At 46.8% G+C, this 16255-nt stretch overlaps 2 protein-coding genes across 2 annotated transcripts in view; one reads left to right on the top strand and one right to left on the bottom strand.

Annotated features, from left to right (window-relative positions):
* Morn1 (MORN repeat containing 1) overlaps nt 1-4546 on the bottom strand; it is a 58607-nt gene extending 54061 nt beyond the window's left edge. Inside the window, exons 1-4 of the mRNA XM_052178346.1 lie at nt 4295-4546; nt 3471-3542; nt 1330-1428; nt 110-220 (exon numbers count right to left, since the gene is read on the bottom strand). Coding sequence (XP_052034306.1) covers nt 110-220; nt 1330-1428; nt 3471-3542; nt 4295-4370 — 358 coding nt within the window. The 5' untranslated portion in view covers nt 4371-4546. The remainder of the gene's footprint in view (nt 1-109; nt 221-1329; nt 1429-3470; nt 3543-4294) is intronic.
* Nucleotides 4547-4656: 110 nt separating this feature from the next.
* Rer1 (retention in endoplasmic reticulum sorting receptor 1) lies at nt 4657-16255 on the top strand. Its single transcript, XM_052178345.1, has 7 exons — nt 4657-4776; nt 8040-8127; nt 9704-9808; nt 12012-12111; nt 13596-13674; nt 14931-15066; nt 15611-16255. Exons 2-7 carry the CDS (start codon nt 8047-8049, stop codon nt 15698-15700), a joined length of 591 nt encoding a protein of 196 aa, XP_052034305.1. The 5' UTR covers nt 4657-4776; nt 8040-8046; the 3' UTR covers nt 15701-16255.

The raw sequence follows: 16255 nt of genomic DNA, 5'->3' as shown, positions 1-16255 counted from the left end.
GAAAGAGGAGTACCAATTCCTGCCTCCAAAGTCAGACAGGCTAGTTTAGTGGTTCTGCTACCTGAGCACACACAGACCCCCCCCCCCCCAAAGCCCCTGGGTACCAGACCTTCCCTCAGGCCTTGTGAGAGTTCCCCTTCATAGTGACCTCCAGCTTTGTACTTCATGATGCCGTGTCCTTGAGGCTCTCCTAAAACAAACTGTCCAGAGTAGGTGTTTCCTGGGATAGATAGGAGGGAAGAATCAGGCTACTTTCTGGTTCTCTGCCGTGCCCGAGCCAATGGCGGTGGACATGATGCCATTTCATTTTCTTTCTTTCCTTTCTTTTTTTCTTTTTTCTTTTCTTTAGTTTTTCTGAGACAGACAGAGTTTCTCTGTGTAGTTCTGGATTGGATGTTATGAAACCATGAAACTCGGTCTGTAGACCAAGGTGGTCTCAAACTCAGAGATCCACCTGCCTGTGCATTCAAAATGCTAGGACTAAAGGTGTGTGCCACCACCTCCTGGCCTGAGGTATTTTCTTTCTTTCTTTTTTTTTATTTTGTTTTTTTTTTATTTTGTTTTTTCAAGACAGGGTTTCTCTGTATAGCTCTGGCTGTCCAGGAGCTCACTCTGTAGACCAGGCTGGCCTTGAACTCAGAAATCCGCCTGCCTTTGCCTCCCAGAGTGCTGGGATTACAGGCATGCACCACCACACAGCCTGAGGTATTTTCAAATGTAGGTCTCTGTCTCTATGTAGACTAGGCTGGCCTCAGGCTTACGGAGATCAGTCTTCCTTTGTCTTCTGAGTGCTGGGAGAGGTGTGTGCTACTACACCTGGCTGGCATCTGTCTCTTTACCTTACTCTTTGGTGTGGGCAGTGAAGAAGAGCTCATGCTTTGGACCGGTATCCATACCCTGGCTGGGATGGCAGACTGCCTAGGAAGCCCTTGCCTGTGGCACTGATGGGGTAGAGCAAAGGACTTTCCCATCTTTTTAAAAACAATTGAACACTAAGCCCAAGAGAAAAGCTCTCCTGAGTGCTAATAACTACTAAATGTGAGATGATAAACTTTTATTTCAACTAGGTGCTATAGAGAAGATCAAGTTGTCTATAGAGGTGAGTGCAAACCCTTACCGAGGAGCCCTAGGCCTCCTTTCACTAGGCTAGGGCTTCTGTGGGCATGAAGGCCGTCCAGGCTGTAGGCCTCACACTGCCTTGCCTCTGCCTGGGTGCTGTTATCCTCTCACTACTGGAGCCTGAAGCTCCCTGTTTACACACAGCACTTTGTGTGGCCATAAACTCTGGGAGGGAACAGAGTCAGCAGCCCACCTCTGTCCAATGCTAACCTGACCAGGCCCAGTGCTGGTAGCCTTCCCCAGTGATTTCTCCATCCACAAATTCGCCTTCATAATAACTTCCATCTTTGAACAATAGCTTCCCACGACCTGGTAAGAGAAAGTGCAGTCAGCTTGTGGGAGTGGCCACAGACCAACCCAAGCCGGTTGGGCTCCCTTTTCAAGAGTGAAAACCTCACCTGCCGTGGCCACACAGCTGTAACCTAGCTACTCAGGAGGCTGGGCCAATCTGGGCAACACAGTGGAAACTCATATAAACAAAGCAACACATTCCTGACCTCCAGCTCTCATTGAGATGACCACAGAGGCATGAGCTGTGCACATGAGACCTTCTCTGTCCTCCGTCCACATGAGGACAAAGGACACGTGTGTGCCCATGCATGACAGTGCCCATGGAGACTGGAAGTTGGTGTCAGGTTCCCTGGAGATAGCATTATGGGCTGTTATGAGCCACCTGATGTAGGTGCTGAGAACAGAACTCTGGTCCTCTGCAAGAGCAGCAAGCACTCTTCTGAGTCATCTTTCTGGCCCTTGGAGGACACATTCTTTTTTTTTTTTTTTTAATGATTTATTTATTATTATATGTAAGTACACTGTAGCTGTCTTCAGACACCCCAGAAGAAGAGGTCAGATCTCATTACGGATGGTTGTGAGCCACCATGTGGTTTCTGGGATTTGAACTCAGGACCTTTGGAAGAGCAATCAGTGCTCTTACCCGCTGAACCATCTCTCCCTTGGAGGACTCATTCTTAAAAGTGGGTGACTTTTCAAGCAGCTCTGACAATAGTGCCTGCTTATAGTAAGATAATCCTTTATGGTGGTAAAAAAAAAAATGAGAAACATCTGTGTGATAAAAACACTAAGCAAAAGCTGAGAGGTGGGGCACTTGCCTCATTTGTACAGGCCCCGAGGTTGCAAGAAAACAAACAAACAAAAATTAATAATAAAGACAATTTTGGTAGAGACTGGGTACAGTGGTGCACTTTGGAGGCCAAAGCAAAGGGATTGTGGGTTCAAGGCCAGCCTGGGCTATATATATATATATATAGCAAGACTGTGTCTCAAAAACAAAACAAAACAAAACAAAAAAACAAGAAAAAGATATATAAAAGAAAATGAGATTCTGGTAGTCGCAGAGATGATGAACCTTCTCGATTATGGAGCAGGCAGAGTCTATAAATGGAAAAAAAAAGCCAGGAAGTCTAGACACTGGAAAGTCTAAACTTGGTACTTCTCTGGTGTGTGCGTGCACTCATTTTGTACTTCTTTCCTCTGTTGCTCAGGTTTTCTAAAAATCTTGTCCTTCCTTCCTTCTTCTTTCTTTTTTTCCTCTTTCTTTCTTTCTTTCTTTCTTTCTTTCTTTCTTTCTTTCTTTCTTTCTTTCTTTTTTGGTTTTCTGAGACAAGGTTTCTCTATGCAGTTCTGGCTATCTTGAAACTCTGTAGTAAGGCTGGCCTTGAACTCAAGAGATCCACCTGCCTCTGCCTCCTGAGTGCTGGGATTAATGACCACCAGTTGTCGGTCATTTCTTTCATATTAGAAACAAAGTCCAATGCCCCGCCTCCATGTAACTCTACCTTGGGAAGTTATATCAGACCCTTCCATGTTGCTAAGCGAGGTAACAGGAGGCAGCCTGCTGAGAACACAGCTGAGAACCAGGAATCAACAGGTTCAATGTCTCACGGCAAAAATCTCCATATCTCCTGGCCTTTGTCTGGTGGTTTTCTATAAACTGGAGTGCTCACAGACATGAAGGAGAGAACAGGGTTCTTTCTCTTCCATGTTTACTATTTTTTGTTTCAATTTTTTTTTTTTTAATACGGAGGCTTAAGATTAGAGGCCTGGATGTCCAATAACAAGCACACAGGACACCAAGATGGTGTTTGTGTGTGGCACTCTGGGTTCACCGTCCCATTCTTTCCCTCCCACCAATGGTTCTACCACCCACCAGCATGTGGTGAGCTCCAAGGCTACAAGAACTGGCCTTACATTGGTTCCACCATGACTGGAGCCAAGTGGTACCAGTGTGTAGGCACAGTACTGGGCTATGCTTGGTACAAGACCAACTGCCCCTCACACTTCTCAGGACTCTGGCTCTGGTATGGGCTCTGGAAGAACCAGAGGCTTCTTACCATGTTTCTTGCCTCCTTTCCATTCTCCTTCATAGCGGAAGAAAGAATTTGGGTATACGTATATGCCATAGCCTGTGTACAGAGAAGAAGGTGAACACTGCGATGGTTTGACATCAATAGACACAAAGATGGGGCAGCTCAGGGTCTGGAGTAGTCTACAGGTTATTTCTCATCAGTCTCGAACATGACAAGATGCTCCACCTTGGTTAATTGCTCAAGATGTATGTTCCCTCTCCCTTCCTTGGGTTTTGCTACATGGATAAGTACCGAGAGAAAGACAGGCCTGGCGAGAGAAGGGCTAGGACAAAAGCTGATTGTAGGCTCTTAAGAGGAAGGACTTAAATGGAGGCGGTGAGGGCACGGAAGCAGCGAACAAGCTGTATCCTCACTGAGGATACAGCAAAGGGCCCCACCCTGCCAGGATCTTCACCATCCTCCTGTCCCCGAGGGACAAAACCACACTCACTCCTAATTACTCCTGGCCAGCCTCATCTTTTATCATGCAGCTGAGACATCACACCCAACACCCATCTCTCAGTTCCTGAGATGGATAAGCAACCCCACTGCTTTCTTGCCAGCAAGTCGCAGCCTGGGAAAGGAAGACAGTGGCACTAGCGTGGACTCTGGCCTCATATCGCGCCCGTTTCTCCGGTTTTAGGACAATTTTTCATCAGACCGCATTGGGCTCAACCAGCCCAGCCTGACCTCGGCTCTACCCGCCCCCCTAACGCAGAGCCGGCTGGCAGTGAGCCTGCAGCCTGGACTTCGCCTGTGGAGCACATGAACGCGACTGAACTCCAGGGGGGGGGATACGCAGCCCGTACCGTTTCGTGGCGGCAGTCTCGGCGAGTGCCGGCGCGGCTGGAGGGAAGCCGAGTTCGGATCACCAGTTGCCGCCATCTTGCCGCCAAAGTTTCCCTAGCAACCATAAGGCTACCTTCCATTGGCCTCCGGTTGCCATAGGGCGTGGCCAGGACGCCATAACACCCGAAGCAATGGCGTCGGATCCGGAGCTTGAGTTCGCCAATGCGCCTGTGCGCCACGGCGCGCATTTCCGCCAGCCCCATCCTCCCGCCGGGAAGCACTCCCGCCAACGGCCTCTGCGTCCATACCGGAAGCGGAAATGGTTGGAGCTTGGACCCCGCCCCGCGGCCATCTTGGCGGCTGGAGGCGGCGCCGCGGGACGGAACGGAAGTGCCTGTGCAGCTTCCCGGATCCGGAGCCGAGCTCTGGCGGCCGCCCTGCCCGCCATCCTCCTTCCGCAGCCGTGAGGGAGACCGCGGCTCGGCTGCACCGGAGCTGCGAGGTGCTGGGGGTGGGCTGGTGGCGCGGACCTGGCCGGGCGGCACACCACCGCCTTCTTCTGGACTGTCAAGGCCATGGGCGGGCGGGCGGGCGGGGCCGAGGAGCGCCTTTGAGACTGACGAGGGGTTGCCAGGGGCCGGCCGATCTCTAAGAGGGATACGCGAGGGGCCTGCTGAGCGCTGCCGGCCCCGGCCGCGGCTCGCTCCTCTGGTCGTGGTTTTGGAAGAAGGTGGCCTGTTATTGCTTGCATAGATCCGGGCGGCATGTGTTAGGTGTTCTCTTGCTAACCCCACTACCGTGTTCGGTTTCGGGGCACACGTGTAGGAATTATACTGAATGGTTTGAAGGGGTGTTGGTTAAATGGGTCTAGATTATATGGTGACATTAAGGCAGTAAAATCCCCAGCTCTCCAACCTATACCTCCAGCTTCATGCAGATAAGACTACATTGTCTTCCTTAGCAGGGTATCAGTGCAAGAGGGCTACTTACCTTCACATTGAGAGCCCCCAGTGGCTTTTCTTTCTTGATTCATAATAATAAATACTCTCCAGGAGGTGGTGGTGCACACCTTTAAGTGAGGCAGAGGCTGTGAGTTTGAGGCTAGTTTGGTCTACAGAGCGAGTTCCAGGACAGCCAGGTCTACATGGAGGAACCCTGTCTGGGGGGAAAAAAGACTAGAGACTAGTTATATGTCGTGGGTGTGAGTTTTCTTTTAACCCACAATATGTGAAATTCCCTCATAAGTGCTCAAAAGAGCATCAGTAAACCCATACTCTGTCTCTTTGATCCAAGTTGTGTTGGGGAACTGGTTGCAGTGGAGGTAGAATGTAAAGAAAGGACTGCGGGAAGATCCAAGTTGACCATCCTCCCCTCCCCAAGGTGGGAGGGGCCCAGAGGGAAGGACGCAGAGGGGCAGGGTCTAGAAGGGTTTTCTGAAAGGGAACAACTCTTGAAGCATGCTGGTGCTGTTCCTTGGCCAAGAGGCAGTGACCCCCAGATGCAGTGCAGAGAGCTTTCTCCATTCTGCTGTATTCCAAATTTAGCAGTGGTGGATTGCAGAAAGTAGCCAAATGATGGGCTCCAGAACCAGGGGAGAATGTTCTGTGTGTGGTCCTTGTCCCGCTTAGAACAGTTTTTAATCTTGTTTTTTTTGTGATGGAACAGAGAGCAATTTCAATAGGTATGTGACAAGCACTGTAGGTTGTGAGAGCCATCCTAAACCAGACAAGGTCCCTCGAGGAGCGTGCATTCTGGTGAGAGGAAATTGAGAGATTACTAGAAAGGGACTGGAAAACAGTTGTTACAGGAAGTAGAAACAGTGATGTGACATGAAACAGTGGTCATTGTGGACAGTTTGGAGGGCTTCTCTGACCTTTAGTCTGAGGGTAGAGAAGAGGATTGCAGCTAGAGTAGCCAGTATGAGGGCTGCCCTAATCCAGGAACAAGTCTGAAAACATTGAGGTCTGGCACTTGGTTCACCACAGGCTGCCAGTAGATCCTCATAAGAACCCTTTGAGGAAGGCAGGGAGGTCCTGCCATCCCATTTTCCAGGTCCAAGCCCAAGGCATTCTTCAGTAGCTGTCCAGATCATACCGCTAGGACGTGCAGTGCTGGGATTTGAAGCAGGCAGTGGGGACTCAAAGTTCACATTCTTAATCTCCCTCAGGTTGTTGTTGGCAGCGAGTTTAATCAAGATGGAGAGCAATGTTTGTCTGATAATCAAAACTTGACTAATGTGTTTTTGGTAGATTTCTATGCATCATCTGAACCAGTGTTTTAAGCAGTTAGCTCAGCTTAGAGTACATACTTTAAAGGAGTAGCTCTGTCTTTTTTTTTTTTTTTTTCCCTTTAAAATGGCCTCACTGCGTAGATAGGTTGGTCAGGAACTCACTATGAGGACCAGGCTGACCTCAATTCACCTGCCTCTGCCTCCTAAACTGGGGTTAAAGGTGTGCACCACCAGGCCTGGTATTTTCTTTTTAATATTACTCCTGCCTCAATTTAAGCAAAAGTGTTTTAGTGGTAAACACTGTAAAGTAAGGGAACATTTTTGTATACTATAGGGTAAAGAATGTGACTATAAGCCGGGCTTTGGCCAAAGTAGAATGGCCATTCTAGGTAGTACATTCTAATGTGGCCTCTATTTAAATGTGGAATCCCACAGAAAGGGAGAGCCACAACTAGTTTCTTCAGTTGTGTGCATTTCATTTATGCACACACCTGAGACCAAAGGGCGTTCTCAGTCTCCTGGGCAGCTCTGAGCATTGTACTCAGTGGATCCAGGAAGTGACAGCACATTCACAACTCTCACTGCAGACTTGAGACTGAGGTCTTTGGGGCTCCAGAGAAGGCTGTCACATTATGTGGGCACTAACATCTGGTTCCACTTGACTCCCCTCCACCCCCAGGGTTGAGACAGGGTAGGCTGGAGGTGTTGGACTTCTTGTCCTGCCACCCTACCATAGCATTTGGGAGCCTGGTTTCTTACCTACTTTGGGAGCATTGAGACCAAGCTCAGGACTTGGCTGCAGATTGAAGTCTGCCTGTATGTTTGTCTAGTCTTTAGAAGAGCATCAGTTTGCACATGGTGAACCTGAGGCTGACTGTAGCTAGAGAGGGTGAGGGCCTCTCAGCTGCTCAGCACAGGCAGACTTAAGTCATACTTGAACTACAGTTTTTTATCTTCTTTACCCTGTGGGTAGCAGAGGGACCTGGGACAGGTCAAATCTCATAGATTTGAGAGAACCAGGACCATAAGATTTTTCCCTCCTGCTTTTCAAGTAGGACTGATGACAGAGGCCCTGTCATTTAGCAGTTTCCCTGAGTCTATAGCTGAAGAGCAGGATATCTATCAAGCTGGGCCTGAGCTGCTGCCAGGCCCAGGGCTGTTGGAGGTCTGTCCTCTGTGAAATCAAGGGTAATGATGGTTTTCTTGACTGTCTGGGTTTTACAGTGAATTCTGCTCGGGATCCCAGCAGCAACTGAAATGGCCAGGGGCAGATAGGGCTGCCTTTGGTTGCCAGATAAGAAACTGGGGCATGGATAGATGGGCCTGCTAGTCCTGTTGATGGGGCAGGACCTGGTCCTGAGAGTATAGATCCAGGGCAGAACATAAAGAAGACTGGGTGTTTGGTGAAAACCCAAAAAAATGCTTTGGATGAAATGTCAAATCTTAAAAGTTCTTGACAGACTGATCCGTAAAGGGGAACATTTTCATATCCCCGAATGTTTTATTTATTTTAAAATACTTTGTATTTATCTCAGTTACAGAATGTCTGAAGGGGACAGTGTTGGAGACTCTGTCCATGGGAAGCCCTCAGTGGTGTACAGATTTTTCTCACGGCTTGGACAGGTGAGTAGATTTGTAGATCATTAGTGGAAATATTTGGAAGGGAAGCTGTGACTCCTGACAGATTCTCCTGAAGGGTGAATTTGCTATTTGACAAAGAGAAGCTAACCTACAGCTTGCCCTGGGCAGAAGCTTTCGCTTTCAGGGTTTGGCTCATTTCTTTGCCCCAAGTGCCTGTACACATGTTCCAGAACAAGGTTAGGGAGAGGGGTCTGGACATTGGGGACTTCTTGTTCCTTTGTTTTGTTGCTTCTGTTTCTATTCCCCTTCCTCCTCCTCCTCCTCCTCCTCCTCCTCCTCCTCCTCCCCCTCCTCCTCCTTTAAAAATACTAAAATCCTTATATCTCAGTGATGTAGACAATAGTCCTTGATTTTTCTCTTTCCACTCCTTTTCCTCAACCTGCCACCCGCATTCTGGCAAGCCTCAGCTCTCCTTTGCCCTCACCTTTGCCCTCACGTGTCTGTTGCGTGTTGCTCTCCGAGAGTGTGTGCCTTTCATGCTGGCCCAGGTAGATGTAGATCATGACATATAGCTGTGTTTGAGGCTGTGTCACATACTCACTGTCTGCAAGTCTGATTCAGAGAGCTGATATTATGGTTCAGTTAAAAACTTGACACACTTTTAAGAAAGTATCATATGGCAATCTGTTGATAATTATTGAAGCTGCTTGGTGGGTAGGTACACTTGTGAATGTTTAAAAATGCTTGTAATTAAAACTTAAAGTTATATTTCAGAATTAAGATGTAAAACATATCTATGTGTACATGAAATGCGTGTTTACAGAAAACCCAAGAGTTTCCATAGTAATGACTGTAGCTGCTTTGGTGTGTGTAAATGCATGGTTTGGCTGCCAGCAGTCAAGCTGCCACTTACCAGTGAAGGCGGGCAAGGACAGTGTGGGCCTGCTGGGCAAGTCCAAGGTCCTGGAGTCTGAAGAGCCACATCTGGACTCAGAGAAACCCTTGGGAATATAGGTCTTGGGTAGGATTTGGCCCATGTGTATTACAGCCTGGGATACAGTGTATGTGTTACAGTATGTTACAATATGTGGGTTACATTATGGGTTACAACATTGTGTCACAATATGTTACAGTATGGATTATTGTATGCGTGTTGTAATATTGTGTCACCATGTGTGTGTCACAGTATGTGTGCCACAGTCTGGGTTACAGTATGCATGTTATAGCATGTGACAGTGGGTTTAAGGTGTGAACTTGCTCCTCTGTAGCCTATGTTTCCCTTTGAGTGAAGTTGATCTTCCATATAGTGATGTTTCTGGTTAATGCTGTAGCATAGTCTTTTATGCCTGAGTATCTCATAATGCTTTTGCTTAAGAATTGGATCTGTTTTAGGAATTATTGCAGATAAATCTTGGATTAATTGTAGTCAGTGTTTTATGCCAGTGTATATACATATACATACATATATATACATATATACATACATATATATATATATTGTATAACCTCTTGCTGTTTTAAGTATCTTTTGAAAATTGAAGCCCAGCTATTTCAGAAAATGTACTTTGTAGTACATGGGAGTTGTGGGCTAATGTACGCCTTTTATTCTGCCTTACAGATTTATCAGTCCTGGCTGGACAAGTCTACCCCCTACACAGCTGTCCGGTGGGTCGTGACGCTGGGCCTGAGCTTTGTCTACATGATTAGAGTTTACCTGTTACAGGTAAGTATGGTCTCAGCTGCCTTCATGTTGTCTAAGTGTGCTGTTGGCTGTTGATTGTATCTGTAATAATTACTCTTAGGTGTGTGACCACCTGTTTAAAGCGTGGTGGTCACAGTTTGTCCTGACCTTGTTATGTTCCTTACCTAGAGTTCCTGGTGTGCCCAGGCTAGTCTTCTGGGTAACAGGGTATCAGGCTCTGTGGTATCTATCCCTCAGACCTTGTGTCCCTGGGGGCACAAGCTGATTGATCCCTGCATTCTTGATTAGAGTGTTATAGACTTAAGGTGCACTAGTGACTTTTGCACTCACCTGGGTCTAAACTACTTCTGTGTGGCTAAAGAGGGGAGTGAGGAGGAAGAGGGTCAGAGGGTGAGAGGCGGGTTCCCATCTTAGGGCAGTTCTTCAGGTCCTTGGACAGGTGGCTTTCACTCAGGCCTTTCACTCAGGTGCTTTTCTTTGGAGCTTGTTGCTCCCTAGTTAGATACTTAGTTTCCAAGAATTCCTTGAACACCTGGTTGGAGGCTTTTCAGTGTTTTAGTCCAGAGAAAGGCTACTTAAAGATTTCCTTCCACTAGCACATTTTCTCCTCTGTATCCATGAAAGGTATTTCCACATTTAAAGTCTGTCCTTCCATCCATCCAATATTGAGGAGGATACTAGGACATGAGACAACACATTGATTTACTGGATTTATTGATGCACTCGCTGCTGTGAAATTCTTAAGTAAATGTAGATACTTGTCCTTTATGGTTTTCATTTATGGATTTATTCTAGGAGTAGACACAGTGCTGGTTTAGCACGATGGTGATAGGCTACTCTCTAGTTTATGCTTGAAGGATTTGATCTGTACTGCATGTCTGAAATTAGTGTTGCGTTCATTGAAACTTGGTGGATTCACTAGTGGAAAGACTGGACGGGCAGCCTTGGGGTGGGGGTGGAGCAGAGCACACAGATTGGTTGTACTCTGCTCTGAATCAGACTTATTCCTGACCTGGCATTCCTCGTAGCTTGGCTTTGCAACATGATAGCATATGTGCATAAAATTGACTTTTGTATCTAGTTTCTAGTTGTCTTGACTTGAAAAATTTTTAGGCAGAAAGATTTCCTTTATATGAAAAGCACAGGCCTTTAAAGGAGTATGATACAGCTCTGGAAATGAACTGGTGAGCTCGGCCCTCTAATGTGTTAATGTGAGGGCTGCAGGGATCCCCAGTTCTTTGTCTTCTCTGGAAAGCTGGGTTTGAAAACTGTAGATTTTTGCCAGGGATGAGATGGGATGAGAAGAGGTAGGGTACAGTGGTGGTGAGTGCCTTTACTCTCAGCACTGTGGAGGCAAAGACAGAGGCAGGTGGATCTCTGAGTTCCAGGCTAACCTGGTCTACAGAGTGAGTTCCAGGACAGTCAGGGCTACACAGAGAGATCCTGTCTCCAAAACAAAACAAAGAAAAGAAAAGTAAGGAACGACAGAAAACCCTTTTCTCTTCATTTCCTGATTCTGGTTCTAGATCTCTCATGTGAGGATACAATTCCAAGTAAAGGGTTTCTTTTTTTTTCTTTCTTTCTTTTTTGTTTTTGTTTTTTTTTTGTTTGTTTGCTTGTTTGTTTTTTTCAAGACAGGGTTTCTCTGTGTAACCCTGGCTGTCCTGGAACTCACTCTGTAGACCAGGCTGGCCTCAAACTCAGAAATCTGCCTGCCTCTGCCTCCCAAGTGCTGGGATTAAAGACGTGCGCCACCATCGCCCGGCAAGTAAAGGTTTTCTAATGCTGCGAGTTATCTACAGAGGACTGCCAGCTGTCGTGTACAGTAATAGCTGACCTTCTGTTGTAGACGTCTTACAGCAAGCTTTGAGGCCAGGAGTACACTTGATTGTTACTCAGATGTCCATGGACAGGACAGTGTGTCTGTTGAGGAGAACTTTCTTTTTTGCTGTGGCCAGTCCTAGTCAGGACTGTGGCTGACTGTCATGCACATTTGCCTAGACCCTTAAAGATGTTTGTTAAAGATGTCTGGGCCCTAGGTTGTCGTGGTCTTGTCAGACTCACAAGGTAAGTTGAGGTAAATGGTGACTGGAGCAGTCATTGCTATCACCTTACCTTGAAGAAACCATGTTTGTGGTGCAACAGAGCTTCATGGGTATGGGCTCAGTGAACTGGTTCTGGCTGGCTGGACTGCTCATTGATGATGCCTTTCCTTCTCTTCCAGGGTTGGTACATTGTGACCTACGCCTTGGGAATTTACCACCTAAACCTTTTCATTGCGTTCCTTTCTCCCAAAGTGGATCCTTCCTTGATGGAAGATTCAGGTACAGCAGGGCCACTGGGGTCCTGTCAGAGTGCTCGGTGACTGCCTCTTCATCCTCCTTGGGATAGTCCTTGGTCCTGAGAACTCTTGACCTGGGCTTGTGGTATTTATTTGTGATTGTGACGTCTGGTCTGGATCAGGATCACTCACTAAAACCTGTGCAGCTGTGGAAATCTGTGGTCACTCTTTATCTCCACTTTGCTCAGGAGAAAACTGAAGCACTGGTTTTAAATAACACATCCAGGGTCACATGGGAGGATAAGCAGGGCAGAGGGGTCACTGTTGGGTGTACTCTCATATGACTAGAAAAACACAGGAGCAGTGAGTAGCAGAGGTACAGCTCAGACCAGGAGGACCCTGGTTGTCAGGAGTTAGTACAGGTTGAGACATTGGGTGTGCCCTGGTTTCTGAGTTGAAATGTTTTTGGGTGTGGGTTTTGTTGTTGTTGACACAGGGTTTCTCTGTGTAGCTCTGGCTATCCTGGAACTCACTCTGTAGACCAGGCTCGCCTCAAACTCAGATCCGCCTGCCTCTGCCTCCTGTCTTGGGTTTCTCCTACCATGTGGGTTCCAGGGCTCAAACTCAGATCTACTGGCTTGGCAGCAGGTGTCTTGATCTGCTGAGGCATTTCATTGGCACTTTGTATTTTACTGTGATCATGGATTTCTGTGTATTCCACACTGGCCATAAACTCACCCTGCTTTTGCCTCTCAGGAGCTAGGATTATAGCACTTACTACTATGTGCCTACATTCTGTTTCCTGTTTTAGGTAAACGTTAGTTTGTCCTTATTTACGTAACTATATAGTAACACAAATGAAAAATCTGTAAAATTGAGTTTCTTTAATTATTATTTTATGTACATTAGTGTTTTGACTGCATGTATGTCTGTATGAGGGTATTGGATCTCCTGGAACAGGTTTACAGACAGTTGTGAGCTGCCATGTAGGTGCTAGGAATTGAACCTGGGTACTCTGGAACAGTAATGAGTGCTTTTAACTGCTGAGCCATCTCTCCAGCCCCAAAATCTTTTGTTAATGCCTTTAAAAAGTACGTAAATTTTATTTAAAAAACAAAAAGTTGCAGGCCTGGAGAAATTGTTCAGTGGTTAAGAGCACTGGTTGCTCTTCCAGAAGTTCTGAGTTCAATTCCCAGCAACCACATGGTGACTCACAGCCACCTATAATGGGATCTGATGCCGTCTTCTGACACAAAGGTGTACATGACATGCAGATAGAGCACTCTCATAAAAATAAATCTTTTAAAAAAGGAAAAAAAGTCTCACTTGAATTTTCTAAAGCAACAAATTACTTTGCAAGTTATACTTTGCCTGTTGACTGTGGACCGACCCTACACTTTAGTTGAATGAAAGCTGTTGCCATGTGTGAATCATACTAGAAGCGTTAAAGGAAGATTTGTAAGTTGGGGAAGAAATCCAAAAGTAAAAGGCAGATGTTTCCTCTCTAGCCAATGTTCTACCTTTCAGATGATGGCCCTTCGTTACCAACCAAACAAAATGAGGAATTTCGCCCCTTCATTCGAAGGCTTCCAGAATTCAAATTTTGGTGAGTTAATTTTTTTCTATTGAACAATAAGATATATACATCTATATATGTATTCCTTTTGCAAATGTAATTGTCCATGTGTAGGCAGTGTGGTGCCATTTTGGTACACACATACTAGGTAATGGTCATGTAATATTCAGGTCAAGTGCTTGGCCATCCACCACAGACACTGACTGTGCGTTATTGCCACTGCTCTTCCTCCTGTCTACACAGTGCAGTCCTTTCTCCGGAACAGGCTTGCTGCTATTTCTTCAAGGCTTTTGTGGAAGGCGCAGACCGGCTTTTGTCCTAGTTACTGGTTTCTTAACAGAATGGGAATTTGTTGTGCTTCGTTTGCATGTGGCCTGCATTAATCTAAATGGTCACAGCTGGGCTGGACAGGCATGGGGGTGTGCCATAGGGCTTTCCCAGGGAGACTACCCCTTCACAATGCCCTGTCTTGGGTTGGCACAGTAGTCTAGTGTAAGTACATCAGGGTGGTTCTAGAATGAAGGGTTCTAATAGCTATTTTCTCGGCCCTGTGCCTCCTGTGGGCACTGCTTTGGTTCAAGGCCACCCTGCACTTCCACAGAGCAGACATCCTGGGAGTGCGGAGACTAGGAGGAGAGTGGCAAGAACACAGGTAGGTGCAGTGTAGCATAGCTCCTCTGGGACTTTCTGTCAAAAGGTCAAACCTGTGGCCTCCTGGCCTGTCTTTTGGACCAAATGTCCCCTGGAGCCCAAAGGAGCCAAAGTCTTTGTTGGCTCAATAAACTGAATGAGCAAACTGGGTTCTGAGTGTTTTAACTTGGCAGCTGTGGTGCTGTGTGTGGGACTCGAAGTGTTAAGGATGTGGGATATGATCTAGGAGAGGGAGCAGAAGGCAGACAGAAGTCCCCCAGGAACCTGGACTTTGTATTGCAGAAGAGAAGAGCTTGTGGGGCTTTCAGTAGCACAGGCCTTAGCCAGCGAGGTGGTAGTGGCATGGCTGTGTATGGTGTGCGGCGGGAGGCGCTCCCTCGCACTCAGGCTTCCAGCATCAGCCCCAGGACCTAGGTCACTGCTTAAGATGGCAGTTCCAGGTAGCACGCTTGGCTTTACCTGGGGTGTTTTACACTTTGTGTAAGTTTAAGAAGACTTAGTTTTCAATAGGATAAGAGGACTTGGTTGTGGTTCAGTGTAGTATATAGACCTACTTCACTACACTACTCTGTAAAGGACAAGGGGTTTGACAGTTGCCTGGTGTTGCCCACACTAATTTCTCCCTTTGCTTTAAGGCATGCAGCTACAAAAGGCATTCTTGTGGCTATGATCTGTACCTTCTTCGAGGCATTTAACGTCCCAGTGTTCTGGCCGATCCTAGTGATGTACTTCATCATGCTTTTCTGTATCACAATGAAGAGGCAAATAAAGGTAAAGATTGCAGCACTGCTGTGCAAGGCAGCAGTGACCATCCCGAGACTGCAGTATCCCTGGAAAAGCATGCTTGCATTTAGTGCTGGCATCATCTTCTGTGTGGGATGACTGACTTGTGCTCTGCTTCTGGCCCTGAGTCCCAGACTGCAACCCCACTGCAAGAATAGAACCTTCTGGAAGATTGTTGGAAGCTGATTAGGAAAGCCCTGGGTAGGGCCAGGTGGGCTTGGGCCTGCAGCGCCTTCTAGCTCCTAGCTTGAGGTTCTGTGGTAGCCCCGCTAGAGTGTAAGGCACAGCCTCACATTGGAGCTGTAGCTGTGTAGCTGTACCCTTCTGTACTCTCCCCAGCTCTTCGTTCACAAGAGGTTCACGAAATGCTTCCCAAGTGTTAGAATGTGCGAGCCACACCGTTGGCTTCTTGATTTCAATTGGCTAGACAGAACAATCGAGGGGTACCTTTGGTATTCAGGCCTAGGGAAAAGGGTGAAGTAGAAAACTGTTTTGAAGTAACTCAAGTTTGTTTGTGTGTTTGTTTTCCCAGCACATGATTAAATACCGGTACATACCATTCACACACGGGAAGAGGAGATACAAAGGGAAGGAGGACGTGGGCAAGACATTTGCTAGTTAGAAGCTGGACTGACTCTCACACGGACTCAAGAACGGTTTTGAGCCATTGTAACAATGCCTTTTTCTTCACATAAAGTAGTTGATTATGAGGAAGTTGAATTTTCTTTTTAAGAGGAGCCTCAATGATTTGTATCTGAAATATCAGGTTCTTGAAGAAACTGGCATTTAAACCAAATTGCATTGATTTCTTTTTCAGTGATGTTCATGTGTTTGAAATGGACAGATTGTAGTGAACCGTAGGCCTGGGAGGCCAGGCGGGTGGCAGCCCAGGAGAGCGGGAGGGAGGATGGGAGAGTGGCCCTGGAGAGCCACCTTCCTGACCCCGCTGAGGCCATTCTCTGCCAGGGACTAGCCAGCCTGCTTCCTGCTGTGAAAAAGAATGTACCGCTTTGAGAGTGATTTCACAGAGCTCTGTGGGGTTCTCATGCCAGTATCTGAATCTCATCTCACTAGAGATGTTTCTCAAATTGGCCTCGATCATAATGACTCAACTCTGTTCTTAACTACCATGATTGCTTTTGAGGGCCTGGAATTATAAATATATATTATATTTTAA

The sequence above is a fragment of the Apodemus sylvaticus genome, chromosome 3 (genome assembly GCF_947179515.1).
Source record: "Apodemus sylvaticus chromosome 3, mApoSyl1.1, whole genome shotgun sequence".
NCBI lineage: Eukaryota > Metazoa > Chordata > Mammalia > Rodentia > Muridae > Apodemus > Apodemus sylvaticus.
Note: the sequence above shows the minus strand (reverse complement) of the source record. Positions and strands in the feature narration are given on the sequence as shown.